Source organism: Odontesthes bonariensis, chromosome 23, assembly GCF_027942865.1.
Source record: "Odontesthes bonariensis isolate fOdoBon6 chromosome 23, fOdoBon6.hap1, whole genome shotgun sequence".
NCBI classification, from domain to species: domain Eukaryota; kingdom Metazoa; phylum Chordata; class Actinopteri; order Atheriniformes; family Atherinopsidae; genus Odontesthes; species Odontesthes bonariensis.
In genome coordinates this window covers 3,658,874-3,676,494 of record NC_134528.1, presented here as the reverse complement: position 1 = coordinate 3,676,494, position 17,621 = coordinate 3,658,874, and the positions used below count along the sequence as shown (strand labels likewise).

Here is a 17,621-nt window from a genome sequence, read left to right as displayed (position 1 = left end):
GATTTTTGCAAGCACGATTACAGGCTTCAGAGGGAGCTACAGAATTTGGGATTTTTCCTAAACAGCCTATTTAATATTCTCCTTTCAGAATCCCATGACAGTTCAAGCTAATATGACTAAAAAAAAGTTGCCGACGGCAGCTTTAAATAATAAACAAGTTAACGTGATAATAACGAGTTAACTCGCCCAGCCCTAATAAAAATGGTTACAGATGAATCATACACATGGAGTAACTAACCCACACACTTAAACCAGATTATAGAAAGACCAAACAAACAAAAAAAATAAATGAATGAATAGCATTTATTGTCATTACACCTTACAGCATAACGAAATTACAGTTCCAGTACACCCATCCGGACAGACAAACATGGAAAACAGACAGGGGAGACAGGTGACCATGGCCATGCGCTCCTTGCGGTGCGCTGCCAGGAGAAAGGGGGCACGCAGCTCACTGAAGAGCGCAGCCCTCCTTTAATAAGAGAAAGAAAGGACCCACATTAGGTGAGAGGAGGAGAAAAAAAAAAAATCATACTTCACACTTTACCCTTTATCAGGATACAGTTTGAGATCGCAAAAAAAAACCTCAGCACAAAAAGCAACACATACACACAACATCATTAAGCAGTGGGACCAGTGAAGAGGTGAGGAATTGCGTGTGTTATCAATGAGTGTGTGTGTGCATGCGTGTGTGTTCAATAAGTCTGCGCAGAGTGTCGTATCAGGCGTTTTGTCCTTGACAGTTGGAATATGTCAGCCAGTTCAACAGTTCTCACAGAGAGTCCTCAGGAAGGGGAGGGGGGAGCACATGGGAAAGAGCATCATGTTTTCATAACAAACGTGGAGAACGATTTTTGCAGCTGGCTACAAGGCCAGTGTGGGGCACCGGACTGGAATAACAATTTATTTAGGTCAGACAGACAACTGATTATGTTGCCTGTCTTCTTGTCCTTGCTGGTTGTCTCATGGCGAAAGTCCCGAATTCAACCGAATTTGTGGGATGTGGACCCTTTCCGCCCGGTCCAAGTGATCAATCAGCCATTCTCCCAGATTAATCCATTTCTCTTCTGAGTCCAGGAATCTCAGCCAGCCTGCGAACCTGTGTAAGGATCGCATCCAGCTTCCCATTCTGCTCGCGTAGCATCTCAGCCTGAGCGTTGATTGCTCTTGTGACCCCATCGAACACTGTCCACGTTCTCTTAATTTCGTGAAATACCAGGTATCCTCCAACTCCAAACAGCAGGAACCCGAGTATCATAAATCCGAATATGTACACATCTTCGGCGTCCTCGATAGACAGCATCGCCAAACACACGATCCGCCACTTCCCCCAGGCGTCCATTGAGTATCCAGCGAAGAATGTCCCGTCGGGGCATGAGGGTTCTCCTTTCCCCAACTTTGCATTAGAGAAAATTTGATCAATAGCGTTGAGAGACCAGCTGACCAGATCCATCTTACTTGAATTCGTCTGATATGTAAAAAGATGCTCCAAAAAGACACAGACACGCTGAGCAGGGCAAAAAAAGGGAGGGAGGAGCAGAGAGAAAATGCGACCTCTTCCACCGAGAGCAAGACAAAAATAAAAGGGAATATCTGATATCTAATAAATTCTGACGCTATGTCCTTACAAGGATAAATTTATCCAGTCAACCTGGATGGACCGGAGTAATTCAAGGGAAAATGAAGTGTTTATTTGTAGTCACACGTCAGAGCATATCAGCACTGGGGTCAGTAGAACAGAGCTCCCGCAGGAAGTCAGACTGCGCCCCGATTTCCGGTTGTAATTTGTATTTATATCATAGGTTGGACTCACTCTCGACCGAGTATGATTGGACATGAGTAAGTTCAACATGCTTCGTCATATTCTCTGGATCAGCCCAAAACAATGTGTGTGTGTGAATCTGCCCTTCTTTTCCCAGGCTTTCACAATTGTTTTGTCTTCCTACTCCTGGATCACTTTAGGTCATCATGGAAAAGTACTGAGACTTATTTCATTCATAATGTCTAAGTACAAAGCCAATTTTTACAATCCATACATAAAACAACCCCTTCAACATAATCCCATTCATTCCCACCCTGGTCACTGCCCTACATCTGCACACCTGACATGAGGGAGTAGTACACATGAATAAAAGTGAATGCACATGAGGTATTATCTTCTACAATTTGAAATGCATCCAGGAAAGGACCACATACATGCGCGTAATTTGCACGGGGGTTACGGGGGTCATGACCCCCTCAAAAATCAGATCCAGTTAATATAACCCCCCCAATGGTAGACCAAAAGTTACGCCCTTGACCACATATGATTTGAAATTGAACAGCAGAATGTTGAAGTGAGTGCCTTTTTTTTTCCAGTTTTAAACATGAAAAAATGCTGAAATGAAAAACTGAGAAATATGATCTCTGCTGTTAGATCTCATCAGAACTCTGGCTGCAGCATTTTGGATCAGCTGAAGGCCCGGCTTGTATCGGCTCAGACTGTGTTTTGTATAGTTTGGGAACCTCAGGGTTGCATCTGTGTTTTTCATTGTTAGTTATGTTTGAGGGGCGAGACTCAGAAAGAAGGATTGCTGGTTGAGGCGGTGGATTATGGACTATGATTCCGATTAGAGAATCAAGGCACTTGGACAGAGAGATCTGATGTGTCTTCTTTAATGAATGATGTTGAACTTTAACATCATTGTACAACATATGTATGTGTGCGGTCTGAAAATATATAGAAAAGCAATAAAATGTATCAGAAAATCTGCTCAGAATATCATTCAACGGTTAAATCAGAATAAACATTCATAAATAAACTGCCATATGATTTAAAGTTTACCAGTAATATCCCTCACTTATGTACAAACTGTTACTTAAGCATAACACAACAACAGAAATGCAATATAATTGGCAGAGGAAACTGTACAAATTCCAACTAATAAAGTTAGCAGAGGCAAAGCATGCTGAGCAGCATTGGAGCCTCACATATCAAAGTAACCACACAAAATACTCCCAGGTAACACAAACTAGAATAAATTATCAACATATGCATGACTAAGAAGTAGAAAGCACTTGCATGTCCTCAAGAACGCTCACAAGGGATAACAAAACCAGAGAAAGTCCATGCAGCTTCACACAGTCTGCTGACTTGCTGGTCTGCTGCTCTTAGTGTGGCTGAACATGCCCTGACCTGTTCAGCTGCGTTACTGCCTTTCACCAGTAGATGGCGTTTCACCTGCTGGCTTTCTCAGTTATTTATTTTGTACATAGGACTAGCTTAGTCCACAATAGTGTTTATTGATGGAAGCACCATTGATTTAATCATTGTGCCCACTTTAATAAATTCTATTGTGCTATTTTAAAGGAGGAGTTGTTTTCTGCTCATTGTGTGTGTTTCACTGTGAGAATCGCTGACTTTTTAAAACCTCTTCTACATTTTAAAGTACACATGGAAGACATATTTGATTAGAATTGATCAACATGATATATTCTTCATTTAGATTGGAAGGCTGCGGGTTGTCAGAGGTCAGCTGTGCTTCTCTGGTCTCAGCTCTGAAGTCCAACCCCTCCCATCTGACAGAACTGGACCTGAGCTGGAACATGCTGCAGGACTCAGGAGTGAAGGAGCTGTGCAGCTTTCTGCAGAGTCCACACTGTGGCCTGAAGACTCTGAGGTCAGACACCATGTTTTAGTTGTGTGTTCACATTAATATGATGTAAGCTGTGCTGACATTAAATGGTAGATATAAGACGTTTAAAGATCCATATAGATGACCACCCCCCCCCCAAATAAAGGTGTCTTCCCATTCAAAATCTTTGAGAAAATTGTTGAGAAACTGAATGAAATAAAACAGCATATCTGTGACAGCCATTAGCTGATGTGGCTTTGTGGAAGTGTTTACATCAAAGACTTAGGATGTAAAGGCTTTTACTGGTTTTCTGTTGTTTTTATGGGGATAAAAAGACAAAAATCATGAAAAAAGTTCATTATTTGGAATAGCTGTGTTCATATTTGTGTACAAGAATGAAGAAAATGACCAAAAAAGGACAAAAACACTTGTAAATATGTTCAGAATCACTACAAGTTTTGTAATCTTAGGGCGTATTCACACCTACCTCGTTTGGTCCGGACCAAACGGACCAGATTTCCGTTGGTTCGGACCTTTTGGGATGGTCTGAATACAAACCACCGAACTCTGGTCCGGACCAAACAAGCGGACCGAGACCGAGCTGAAAGGTCGGACTCGGTCCGGATCAAACGAACAAATTACTTGATTAAAATTAATTTGATAAATTACTTGTACAGCAGCATAGTAATTACACAGTTGTGAAAATAGCCAAACGTTGAAAAAACATATAGTTTTGATTATATTAAAAGCAATAACGGCACGGAAAGCGTCCATGATTATATTCACTTTTGAACTTAGCACTTTGTGTTGCGCGTGTCGATTCTGACAAATAGCCAAACGACTTCAGGGCGCGTGGCTTTGTTGACATATTTTGGTCCGTTTACTGTAATGTACAGTCTGAAAGCGAACCGCACCAAAATGAAAAAAAAAGGTTCGGACCAAAGCAAGTGAACTATCGGACTTTCCTGGTCTGAATACGCCCTAAGATGTTGCCTGACACGACCTGGCTCAAAAGCCGTATCAAAAAGGAGGAAGCACACGGTTTGTGAGTTAAAAGGAAATCCAATTTATTTAAACAATTCGAACTTAAGCTGAGAATTCAACAAAAGTAAAACAATGGGATGAGGCAATCAGTCATCAGTAGTGTAGTGGTGTTGTGGAACATGAATGTGCTGCGAAGGTGTTGTATGGTGCGAAATATAACAAGAGCACAAACCAAACAAACCCAAAACCAAAAACCCAGCCAGGAACCAAAAGGGAAGAACTAACAAAATAAGGCGGCTTAAATCCACTCCCACAGACGGCCAGGTGTACGAGCTGCCGCAATCACTGCTGCACACTCCAATCAGCTTCCTGGTCTGAGGGAGGAGAGAGACCAGTGTTGCCAGATTGGGCGGGTGGCCGCCCAAGTGGGCGTCTTTTGACTGCCTCCGGCGGGCAGAAAATTCCTTCGGGCAAATCAAATTGTGTTCCTATCAATCCATACAGTGTAGGCCTACGTACACAGCAGGCGGCAGATATGCCGTAGCTGGTTGAACAGAGCCATATATGGCCCTGTGGTTGAGTAGCCGGAAACATTCTAAAATTTAAATTTTAAATTTTACACCTTTTCCATAAGGCTACCGGTACTCAACCAGCTACAGCACTAAGCAGCTACTCGAATACGAAATGTCGTCCAAGTGGGGAAAATATAAAAAGCACTCCAGAAAGGAGTGGGAGTCCGAGGACGTCCTAAAAGCATGGATTGCACCTGTCCTGCAAGATTCGTCCAAGGCACGGTGCAAATATTGCAAAAGCGAGATCCGGGCTCAACTAAGGGACCTTAAAGACCACGCAGAGACAAAAAGACACAAGGCTGACTGTCTCCCGAACGATAAACTAGCATCAAGTCCTTTGCTAGACCAACAACCAGTTCTGATGGCGAGATCAACAATGACCAGAAAAGAAGGGAAATTAGAGTTGCAACATACGTGGCGTGCCACACGTCGATCAATGCAGTGGATGATCTGTCAGACATCCTAGAAGAGGAATTTGGGAAGTTTCGAATGCATCGCACCAAGTGCACGGCCATGATCAAATCAGTGCTGGCCCCTCACTTTAGAAGTGAGCTTAAGAGCGACATAGGTGAGTCCCCATTCTCCCTCTACTGAGACGAAACCTCCGATATATCGGTCAACAAGCTGCTCTGTATAAATACCGGAAAGAAAGAAAGAAAGAAAGAAAGAAAGGGTGTAGGCGGATCGCTGCCCTGATTTATAAAAAAAAAAAAAAAAAAAAAAGGACTTGAACACTTCTGTGCATTATACTGACATGAAAAAAACAACAACTTTGTAACACTGTGAATGATACTTGTTATGTGGTTAATGAGTAATATGTTTCAAAATTGAAGTATTACTCAAATATTAAATGTTTTCATGTGAAAAACGTTGTTGGGCGGTTTTTAGCTGAAGTGGGCGGGTTTTGGAACGTGATTGGGCGGAAATCGCTCAACCTAATCTGGCAACACTGAGAGAGACGTGCCCGGCACAAGCCCCAGGGGCTGTGACACTGCCACACAGTACTACTCATACTCTCACTCATCACGTGCACATTAGGTGATTACATTGAATACTGACCTCATAAACTGTAACGTTTGAGCTCTTTTTCACTTGTTCTGTTGGACTGTTTTAACCTGCATCCTGTTGGCTTCAGCTCACATGCTTTATTCTTTATTCAGATTGCAGTGCTGTGGGTTGTCAGACGTCAGCTGTGCTTCTCTGGTCTCAGCTCTGAAATCTAACCCCTCCCATCTGACAGAACTGGACCTGAGGTACAACTACAACCTGCAGGAATCAGCAGCGAAGCAACTGTCTGATCTTGTGGAGAGTCCAGACTACAAACTGAAGACTCTGAGGTCAGTTCACTGAATGGAACTGTTGGAGGTCTTCATGTTTCCAGACACAATTAATTCTCCTGCATCTTCATTTATAATTTATAGTTAATCAAATGTAAGAAAACACATTGAATAATTATTTGATGCTGACACTAATATTTAAGGCCTGCAAAGATATAAAAGCACATTTGATTCCATTTTTTCGACATGTTTTTGTGTTTCATTCAGATTTGAGCACTGCAGTTTGTCAGAGATCAGCTGTGCTCCTCTGGCCTCGGCTTTGAAGTCCAACCCCTCCAACCTGACAGAACTGGACCTGAGTGAGAACACCATAAAGGATTCAGAAGTGAAACAGCTGTGTGGTTTTCTGGGAAGTCCACTTTGCAGACTGAAGACTCTGAGGTCAGACGCCACCTTTTTGTTGTGTTCCAAGATGAATGTGATGTGAAAGCTGTGTTGACACTAAACTTTACATATCAGACTGATGTTATACTGATCCACACTGAGGACCATCACAGTAAGTCTGTTTTTTCAGTGTTTTTTCTCATAAGCATCTGAACATGCAGCAGAGGATCAGCATCATAATGAAATGTGTTGGATGAGAAGATGGAACAAAGTCTCAGCATCCTGCAGTCCTAAAGATGGAGAAAAACAAATCTCCAGCTTCATTATAACATCTGTAAAGGGAAACATTACTCTTATAATTTACAACTGAGGAATGCAAGAAAGTCCTACTTCTCTGACATCATCACCAAATATTGGTGATGAAACAACTCCACCGCTGCATCAAGAGTGTACAGCACTGAGAGAAACGGCGGAGAAGTGAAGCCCAAGCAAAGTTTGATCGCTGATGCGTTCAGTAGCGTTACGCCATACGAGTCGACGTCCACCCGGCACAAAGACCTTACAGATGCTGTAACATACCACATGGTGCCCGTGTACACCGTCACAAAAGAGGGCTTTCAGAAAATGCTTCGGTCGCTGGACAAACGTTACAAAATACCATCCCCAACATATTTTAATCAAGTGGCCATTCCAAAAATCTACAACGAAAGTAAAATGAATGTTGAATCCGAGCTCCGTGAAATTGAACGTTTTGCCACAACCACGGAGCTGTGGTGGAGCCGGACGACTGAACCTTACATCAGTTTAACGCTCCATTTTATAACAACAAACTTCCAACTCAAGACCCGATGTCTGCAGACGTCCTTCTTTTGTATTATGTGTTTTACTTTTCAGAAAAATGCTGAGTTTTCACTGAACCCACAGTCATATCGTATCGCTATCGAGATATGAAATATGAAGGTATTTCACAGTTCATCTCAGATCTCTGGCTCATGTAAAGTCTGCACAGTCAGAAGTCTGATCAATACAGCAAAGAGTGACTATATCCATGTTTTAATGTGCATAAACAGAAGTAAGGTCCAGTGAAGGGATGCACAACAGCAGGGTAACGTTGTAAAACTCTGCACCTTGAGGAATCTAATAGGTTGGTGATAGAAACTCTTCTGAAGTCATGTGGGCCGTGCTGCCAGGCTCCTGTACTGCCTGCCTTCCGGTAACCAGGAGAACAGTTGGCTCCTTGATGATGCTGCGTGCCTTCCCAAAGCATCGCTTGTGGGGTTTGTCCTGCATGGCAGGAAGAGTTTCCCCTGTGCTATAATGATAATAATAATAATAATAATAATAATAATAATGTATTTTATTTATAACGCACTTTACATCAATTTAATGAGCTTAGAGTGCTACATTGTAAAACTAGCCAAACAAAAAAACAAAAAAAAAAAACAGTAAAATAGTATTAAGATTTTTCAGGCAAACTAAAGGCTTTTCTAAAAAGATGAGTTTTCAGGCCTTTTTTAAAAGAATCCACAGTCTGTGGTGCCCTTAGATGGTCGAGGAGAGCATTCCACAGACTGGGTGCAGCTGAGCTGAAGGCCCGGTCGCCCATAGACCTGAGCCTTGTCCTTTGGAGCTGGAGGAGATTGGCCTGTCCAGAGCGGAGATGATGTGAGGAGGAATGGGGGGCGATGAGTTCTTTGATGTAGGGGGGGGGGCAGTGCCATGGAGGCACTGGTGGGACAGAAGGGAAATCTTGAATTCGATCCTGTACTGGACAGGAAGCCTATGGAGGGATTTGAGGATGGGTGTGATGTGGTGGTACTTCCGCCCCCCCATCAGGATCCTGGCAGCACAGTTCTGAATATACTGCAGCTGCTGGATGTTCTTGCTGGGGATCCCGATGAGGAGTACGTTGCAGTAGTCCAGCCTGGAGGAGACAAAGGCATGGACAAGTTTTTCAGAATCAGGGAGAGTGAGTATGGGGCCGAGTTTGGTAATGTTTCTGAGGTGGAAGAAGGAGGTTTTGCAAAGTTGTTTGATGTGAGCCTCAAAGGTCAGGTGAGGGTCCATCCTAACACCGAGATTAATGACTGAGGGTGAAAGGTGGATGTCGTGGCCGGAGAAGGTGATGCTGGTGATAGTGGATGACCGGATCTGGTGCGGAGTGCCAACAAGAATGGCTTCTGTTTTTGAGCTGTTTAGTTGCAGGAAGTTTGCCGTCATCCACGCCATGATCTCCTCCAGGCAGGTGGAAACTGTGGATAGGGCTGCAGAGGGGGTTGGGTTTGTTTTAATGTAGATTTGGGTGTCATCAGCGTAGCAGTGGAACGATATTCCATGCCGGCTGATGACACGACCAAGGGGGAGCATGTACAGTGTGAAGAGGGTGGGGCCAAGGACAGAGCCTTGAGGGACACCACATGTAACGGAGTGCATGTCTGAATTTGCACCTCCCAGGAATACATATTCTGTTCTGTCAGTGAGATATGATGTGAACCAAGCCAGGGTAGTGTCAGAAAGTCCGATGGAGGAGTGGAGGCGGTGTAGAAGGATGTGGTGGTCGATGGTGTCGAAAGCTGCGGTGAGGTCAAGAAGGATGAGAAGTGATGGAGAGCCAGCGTCAGCGGTCAGTAGCAGGTCATTGGTAACCCTGACCAGAGCGGTTTCTGTACTGTGGCCAGAGCGGAAACCAGACTGGAACTTCTCATACAAGCTGTTAGTGGTGAGGTGGTTGTGAAGTTGAGCAGAAACTACCTTTTCCAACACCTTTGATAGGAAAGGTAGGTTGGAGATGGGGCGGTAGTTGACAAGTGTTTCTGGGTCCAGGCTGGGCTTTTTGAGTAGTGGCTTGATGACAGCAGTTTTCAGGGACGTGGGAACATGGCCGGACCGGAGGGACTGATTGATGATTTTGGTGATCATGGGACTTATTGCAGAGGAGTGACTTTTAATAAGTTGTGAGGGAAATGGGTCCAGGTCACAGGTGGAGGGCTTCATCTTCCTCAGAATGACTTCGATGTCATGCTGTGTGGTGTTAGTGAAACAGCAGAGGAGTTTAGTAGTCTCGGACTGAGGGTCTGAGGGAGCAGAGAGAGCGGGGGGGCTGGAAGGAGCGGAGGGTGGGGAGGCGGGGGTGCTAGAGAGAACGGAGCAGATGTTGTCTACTTTAGACTTAAAAAAGGAGATGAAGCTATTGCACCGCTCCTGCGTGCTATCTGAGTGTAGGGGGGTTTGAGGTTTGAGGAGGTGATTTAAGGTTGAGAAAAGTTGCTTGGAATTACCAGGGCTATTGTTGATTTATATGGGAGTAGATCCGGAACCGAGTGTCACTGAGAGACTTGCTGTAGGCCTTCTGGTGTTCCCTGTAGGCCAGCTTGTGAGCAGCAAGTCTGGAGTCCTGGAAACACCGTTCAAGGACACGCCCCGTTCTTTTTAACAAGCGTAGCTCACTGGTATACCTGGGGGCTGTACGTGTGAAGGTGACAGTTCTTGGCTTGAGTGGCTCATGACGGTCCAGGAGGGTGCTGAGTGATGAATTGTATAAATCCACAGATTTATCCTGTGCTGTGCTGCTTCCACCACTCTCTGCAGTGTTTTGCGGCTGTAGGCAGACAGTATCACACCATAACACAGCCCGTCAGCAGCTTTTCGGTTGTGCTCCTGTAGAAGCTGGTGATGATGTTGAGATTCATGCCAAACTTCCTCAGCTTCCTCAGGAAGTGGAGCCTCTGGGAGCTTTCATGCACAATATATCCACAAGCAGAGTCCAGGATAGGTCCTCTGTGATCTGCCCTCTGCTGACCGTTTCAACCATGGCACCGCTGCTGTAGAGCTTTCAGTGTCCCCCCTCACTGTCTCCTTCTGAAGTCCACCATCTCTTTTTTGTTTTGCTAACGTTAGGAGAGAGTTTGTTCATCTGACACCAGAGGTCCGTTTCACGAAGCAGGTTTAGTGAAAACTCTGAGTCGATTAACCCTGAAATGAGGGAAACCCTGAGTTTTCCGTTTCACAAAGGGAGGTAACTCAACCCAGAGAAAGAGGGGTAACTCTAGCCTGTTTCACAAAGAGAGGTAACTTAACCTCTCGGTCAGTTACCGTAGTAACAGACTCTCTGAACCTAACCTGGTCGGGACCAGGTTTTATTCAAGAAATCTCGAGTTTCTTTCCGTCTCCGCCCTCTTTCAGCCACACACGACATTTGATTTCCTCATTCATTCAGTCAGCAGAGCGAGTTTTGGCGTAGCAGGTAGTTCTTCTAGTTCTAGAAGTCGATTTATAATATATAAAATTTATAATATACAGTAAGAGGCGACTTTTTCCACGAACATGGCATGTCCGTTTATCAACGATCCCGTGGATGAAGGTGCAGCATTAGCTACTGCGCAGAGAATTGGATATTCGTCGGGAGATGGTTATCAGACCACGCATTGATGTTTTAGCATTTCCAGACAATTTTCTTTTTGAGCGGTACCGTTTCACGTCACAGTCCATCATTTATATATACAACATAATCCGTCCTTACATTGGCAACATTACCAACCGCAGTCATGCTCTCACATCTCAGCAGATGTTGTGTGTTGCACTGCGTTTCTTTGCATTACTACTGCGCAGAGAATTAAATATTCATCAGGAGATGGTTATCAGACCGTGCATAGATGTTTTTGCATTTACAGACAATTATCTTTTTGAGGGACACCATCAGAATTTTGTTGGGACAAAAGAAAAAAAAGACAATATATATTTGTAAAATAAATATTTGTATGAATAGGCTTAAAAAAGATAAATATAGGCCTATTATATTTTATTAAAGCACTTGTGTCTTGGGGGTGGACTCCCTCCAGGGATTCCCTGGCCACTGGCCTTCCAATATTCTGCTTAGGGCCAGCTCCTCTGCCTCTGTTAGAGGTGGCGGTGCTGGGCACCACCCATTTTACAGGCATCTGCCTTCTTTCTGTTGGCTCAGTAGAAGTCTGTGTTAGTTTAAATAGGCTTAATTATTTAACAGAACATGATATAGATGAGAAGAAATTTCTGTGTGTGAAAACAGCATTATGTTGGGGATAAAACAACTGCACAGTCAAATAGCCACTTAATATTTACTTTACAGTGTAAAACATGATCAAAATGAGGTACCTCCATGCCAAGGTCTCACCTGTTTGAACAATGGGCCTCATGCAAGAACATTTTTGTATTTTTATTCTAAATTTCTCTTACTTTTTTCTTAAGAAGGTCTCGTACGAACACGCCACGTCAGATTCAACAAACGCTCTTAACTTCGGAAAAAGTGTGTAAACGACCTGCGTAAATGATGAATCACACTCGTGCGTATCTAAGTTCACGTGCACGAGGATAGTAGATTTGCATACTCCATGCCCTAAATTATACCATATAAGGCTGTGCTTCCTCTCTCCTATGCCAGGCAGTGTTGACTGTTGAGTCATGAAAACGGCATCAAGGCGCAAAAAGAACAACTTTAGGGGCTCTGAGACTGAAGTTCTGCTTTCAGAGATCCAAAAAGGAAAATCTGTCATTTTTAGCAGTGTCAGCAGTGGAATTACGGGACCTGCTAAAGCAAAGAAATGGGAAACAATTACGAGTTCTGTTAATACCGTGTCACCGAAATAAAAAATAAATGGTTTGATATGAAAATGGCTTAAGAAAAACATCTCGCCCTGGGCAGGCGCTCGATGACTGCAACTAAAGCCGTGCAATCAGTTGTTGCCTCATCATGATGGCACTTTGATAGGGTGGTCCATGAGGGGGGTCTTCTGGCACCACACCTTCTGGTCTGCCTGGGCTGGTTCAGGTTGTAGGAGACCCTCGTTCATGGCGCAATATTGCCATGAACGAGGTATCGAGACACACCCACCTGGCCTTCAGCTCAGTGCGCTCCACGACGGCACGGGTGTTTTGATGTGTCTCGTGCTCCAATTGTGATTGGCAGTCCAGCCATGGGATGAAAGTCCCTCTTAATTTGTACTTGTTGGACAGCGGCGTATGGGAATCTGATGTACCATGGGGGATAAACTGATGAGAGTTTTGATGACCAAGGGGAGCGCACGACTCATAGAGGACTGGGACACACCCGATCTGTCTCCAATCTCCCTCTGAAAGGTTCCAGTGGCCAAAAATCCAAGGGTGCTGAGGACCTGGACGTGTGGTGGAATTGGGTTTGATCGGCGTGCTTCTCTCTGGAGTTGTGGCTCTAACAACAAGCTGCATATTTGCAGCTGCACAGTCCTTGGGAATCTTAATCGCGATGTCAGCCATTCGTCTGTCTCCACACGCTCTCTTCCAAGAGCCTGACGCACTAAGGCATCCAAAAGTAACAAGTCAGCCGCTGGTTACACTTCCCATTGAAGTCGTTATATACAGAGTCAGATTAACCTTCAATTAGTGCATAATTCAAGTCAAACAGAATAATGTCAGCATCATTATGGGGTATAATGTATATATTTATTTATGTTGGCTTCAAAGTAATTAAATATACAATCCATTAGTCAAGCAAACTTGATTTGAATAACAGCGGACTATTTTAGGAAACTCCTACGACAGGTCTGGATCACTCGTAAATTCTGTTCGTACCTGAAAGAAAACGTAAAATACGAAAAGATTGGTTAATGCGCAAATTCTCTTAAAGGTCCCATGGCATGAAAATTTCACTTTCAGAGGTTTTTGAGCCTTAAAATGAGTTTCTCTAGCCTCCTTAAGTCACCCCAGTGAGTAGAAATTGCGAAATGTATTCACAGAGCAGTACAGCATTTCCTCCGTGTTTTGAACAGAGCGCCTCCAAGTGTCTCGTTGACTCAAGGCTCCTGGTATGACGTCATGCCAGGATAGAGCTCATTAAAATTTCCCACCCCCTCTCTCCGCCACGCCCTCTGTCTCCACCCACTGCTGGTAAACTACCTGTATCTTACCCGCCCAACTCATGTGGAGTAGACCGAGAGTCGCCACGACTGAAGACAGTCACAGAAGATACAGCAATGGCTTCCAAACGACTTTACCATGCGAAATGTACTGTGCCAGGATGTGAAGATGAAGAGAAGAATATGTTTCCGCTTCCATCCTCTGTCCCTTTGAAAACGGAATGGCTAATTTCATTTGGATGGACGGGTGCCCATGCATGTTCCAAAGAGCGTCAGTGTTTGCGCGACACATTTCAGAGGAATGATTTCACAACTTGGGACAGTACAGGGCAGGTTTTGCCCTACACCTGAAGTTGAAGCCTGGATCAGTGCCAAGCCTTGCCGGTCCATCAGCTACCCACACCGATCAAGTAAGTCATAATTATTTGCTAGCCGCTAGCACTTTATGGGTGACAGCTAACTAGCCAACATTAGCTGTGGAGGTATTTATCCATGAAACCTACAATGCGCTACAAAACCAATACTCTGTTAAACTGGTTAGATTTAGAAAATTGGTTGTAAAACAAGACATTTGTCTTTTGACCAAGTACTGTATCTTACGTGTATGGGACTACATAAAAGCATGAATACTTAGGTAAGCAAGTCTAGTTATGTTCTGCGGCTAGATATGTCTGTTACACGGAAAATGACGCCCGACGAAAACAATTCATATTTTGTAAGCTTTCTTTCGATTGGTGACTTTATATTTTGAAAGCATTTGTTACGGTTTGGTGACTTTTTTTTTTTTTTAACGTCGAGTCATTTCTGCGTCTTTCGTGTGTGATATGCGATCGGATGTTGTGGCTAGGTGAAGGATGTTTAGCAAACGTTTGCTGACTTCCCTCGAACATACACCATTACGTATCTGTCAATTCGAACACAATTTTGACTTCAAATCTGTCGTGACTCGTCAGTTTATCACGAGTGTAATGCTCGGCTTTCGAACCATGAGATGTGTGCTCTCTGTCTGCATCAGGTTCACTCTTCACTGGCCAGCACATCCCGGACCAGGGATGCTGCCTGCCAGACTGACCCCATTGTCAATAGGACTGCAGCCACACCGAAGAATGTTGTCTTTCTCTATATTGGAATGCTTTGCAGGTGAGATGTTTTACCTTGTAGTTGTTGAAAGTTTTTCTTGTCTGAAATGTCATTATTGAGCCGGGTTTCTCCAGCACTATAAGGCACAAAACACCTAGACCAGGTCCCCTGAAAAGATTGTCTTGTGAATGTAATTTATATTTGATTTACCAAAAAATGTATACTTTTAGGGGGTTTTCAGATCATAGTTCCCATGAAACTTCACAATATATGAAAAGCTTTTTCCAAAATGCTTTATACCTTCTTTCAAAAATATTGTTTTATTTGTTACTACCATTAAAAGCAGCATTTAAATGTTTCAAATACTATCTCAGCTGATATCACTTTCCTGATGCTTGAAATCAGATTTTAAAAAAAGTAATGAGAACAGCTTCTATAGCATTTTGGAAAAGAGCTTTTCATATGCTCTCCCATGATGATGCATGTGTCTCTACCAGCTAACCCCCACCACCATGACAAATGAAAATTCTGTGAGAAACACCGTTTACACATTGTTTCTTGTACTTTCAGACTGTACTTGGCGGCGATCCACTTTAATGAAAATGCGAACCGACCACAGGCCCAGACAGCAGACTGTGTACCTCTCTTCAAAATCTCCTTTCCCAAATCCAAGAAGGGAGAGTGCACAGTCAAACGTCAAAAGACTAAGCCAACCTTTGGTAAGACCTCAAAAGTTCAAGAATTCAAGTCCAACTACTTTTGCCTGTATCAAATTTACTGAGGTTAATTCCAACAAATAGGAATACAAAAAATGTGAGAAATAGAAATCTAAACAAACATAAATATATAGAACAAATATAAATATAAACATTGAAATGTACAAATGACTAACTGAAATATACAAATGTTGTGCGTGTACAGTGTGTATGAATGTTCTGTGTGAAAAGGGAATGTGGATGTCCTGATGGACCTAATTTTTCACACGCGAGGCAGTCTAAACCCGGTGCAGTGTCCTTCATCATCGGGGTACTCGGCACAGATACGCAGGACCACACAGGCAGGAATGACCACTCTGATCCGGCGACCCAAAAAGCCCCAGCACCACGCCACAAACTGCCTGTAGGCCAAATACCTGAAGCGCCTGGAAGAACAGATAGAAAAAAATACACTTGAAGAGAATGTTGTTGTTCTTCTGTTATTGCTATGTTGTACATATTTACATATTCCTATGGATTATTCTTGATTGTGTTTTAATAATGTCTTGTAAATAAATCTACAAACACTCTTCATACTGTCTGCATAGTTGAATTATCAGGCTCTGTTGGGTGGGTATACTGTAAACTCTATGTATGTGGCTATGAGTGATTATTTTACAACGCTTACCGATGCGTTCTTCTCAGGCGTAAACTGCCAAACAGGTAGATCCAAATGTTTACAGTGTTACCTGAGGGATCTCCATGCAGCATCTATTCTCCCTTTCTGTGGGCATTATCTCGCAAATTCCACATTGACACCTATTATTTAAAAAAAAAAGGCAGTGTAATGATATTCTGTTTTCAGGTAATGCCGGCAAATATAACAATGAAACATTTTTAGTGGCAAGTAAATGAGTTAACAGGTGAGCATGGAGAATAATTACATGCTGGTCAGAATACTATCATGTTTTTTGCATGCCATAGGCTACTGTATAACTACATGGGCAACGCACAGCTGGCTGTTCCCAGTGAAGACAGGCTACTAAAAAGGTGTACACAGAAATATGTGGCATAAGTTTCACTTCGTGTAGTTACACTTTGGATCCAGCACCTGGTCAGGATATGATGAGGTATGTTTTTTTTTTTTTTGTATATTACAGCATGTAAACCTTTTTGTCTAGAAAACTTGGTTATAAATCGCTCCCCTTATGTCAACACTGGGTGGAGAATCATTTGCCAAACAGGACAGTGTTTGTGGGGGTAATTGCAATTTTCATGAAATTACCCACCGGCGTTTATTAGTTGTTTTTCATAACATGTTGGCAATGTGTACTATGGGAAATACTTTGGCAGTGTTACTGTTGTACAATGCAAGGCGACATTGAGAAAGTTACTTGGTGTAGAGACTGGAGATGCCAGCAGCCATACTCACTAATGTTAGCACTGCAAATACGTGCCCACATTGCAAAATAAGTTGGGAACTTATACGTTTTGTAAGCAAAAATAATATTTTAGGTAGTCCTGATGTAGTGACTAATTTCTGCTCTAATTAGGCTACCGTAGGCTAAGCGACTGCTAGTATCTGCGCACCTCAGTGGTTCGGACCAACCCAACTATAAACGTTTCCAGACATAACATTTCAAACTCACCATTCTGAGACGTTTTGCTGAAGGCGCTGCTGATCTGCAGTTTGTTGCTGAACTGCCTGCGCCTCGGCTTCAGGGTCCGATTCCGGGTCGAAGGCGAACGGTACGATGGTTTGCTCACCTGCCATTTCTATTTTTTTTCCTACTAGCAGGCAGCTAACATGCGCGGAGCCAAAACAGAGAATCAGACACGCCCCCATTCAGCCATGACACACCCCTCGCGCTCCTCCTTGCTTCTCATTAGGAAAACAGGGCACTGGAGAGAGCGCTGAAATGCGGCTTTCTTCTAAGTGGCCAAATCTGCGTTTTCCGGGTTAATTTTGAGAACGCCTGGGGGTATAACATCCTGAAGCCTCCGAAAGCCCATTTAAAGCGCCGCTACTATACCATGCCATGGGAACTTTAAATCACTCGTACGGATTTAAGAACAAATCTGTGCGTACGAACGGTTCTTGCATGAGGCCCAATGTTTTTATATTTCATCTTAAGCTGCTGCCAAGTGC

General features: G+C 43.5%; 2 protein-coding genes and 1 long non-coding RNA gene across 11 annotated transcripts in view; 2 read left to right on the top strand and 1 right to left on the bottom strand.

Moving 5' to 3' along the window:
• Nucleotides 1–17,621, top strand: part of LOC142373457 (NACHT, LRR and PYD domains-containing protein 14-like) — a 337,305-nt gene that overhangs the window by 22,885 nt on the left and 296,799 nt on the right. For all 9 annotated transcript variants that reach the window (XM_075456715.1, XM_075456713.1, XM_075456714.1 and 6 more), the window contains 3 exons: nt 3,486–3,659; nt 6,331–6,507; nt 6,715–6,888. In XM_075456715.1, the coding sequence (XP_075312830.1) occupies nt 3,486–3,659; nt 6,331–6,507; nt 6,715–6,888 (525 nt within the window). The remainder of the gene's footprint in view (nt 1–3,485; nt 3,660–6,330; nt 6,508–6,714; nt 6,889–17,621) is intronic.
• The window catches only part of LOC142373462 (uncharacterized), a 155,595-nt gene that overhangs the window by 58,496 nt on the left and 79,478 nt on the right, over nt 1–17,621 (bottom strand). The window lies entirely within an intron of this gene.
• LOC142373472 (uncharacterized) lies at nt 14,744–15,808 on the top strand. The gene is made up of 3 exons (XR_012768501.1): nt 14,744–14,837; nt 15,348–15,496; nt 15,699–15,808. It is a non-coding gene; the product is annotated as an uncharacterized LOC142373472 (long non-coding RNA).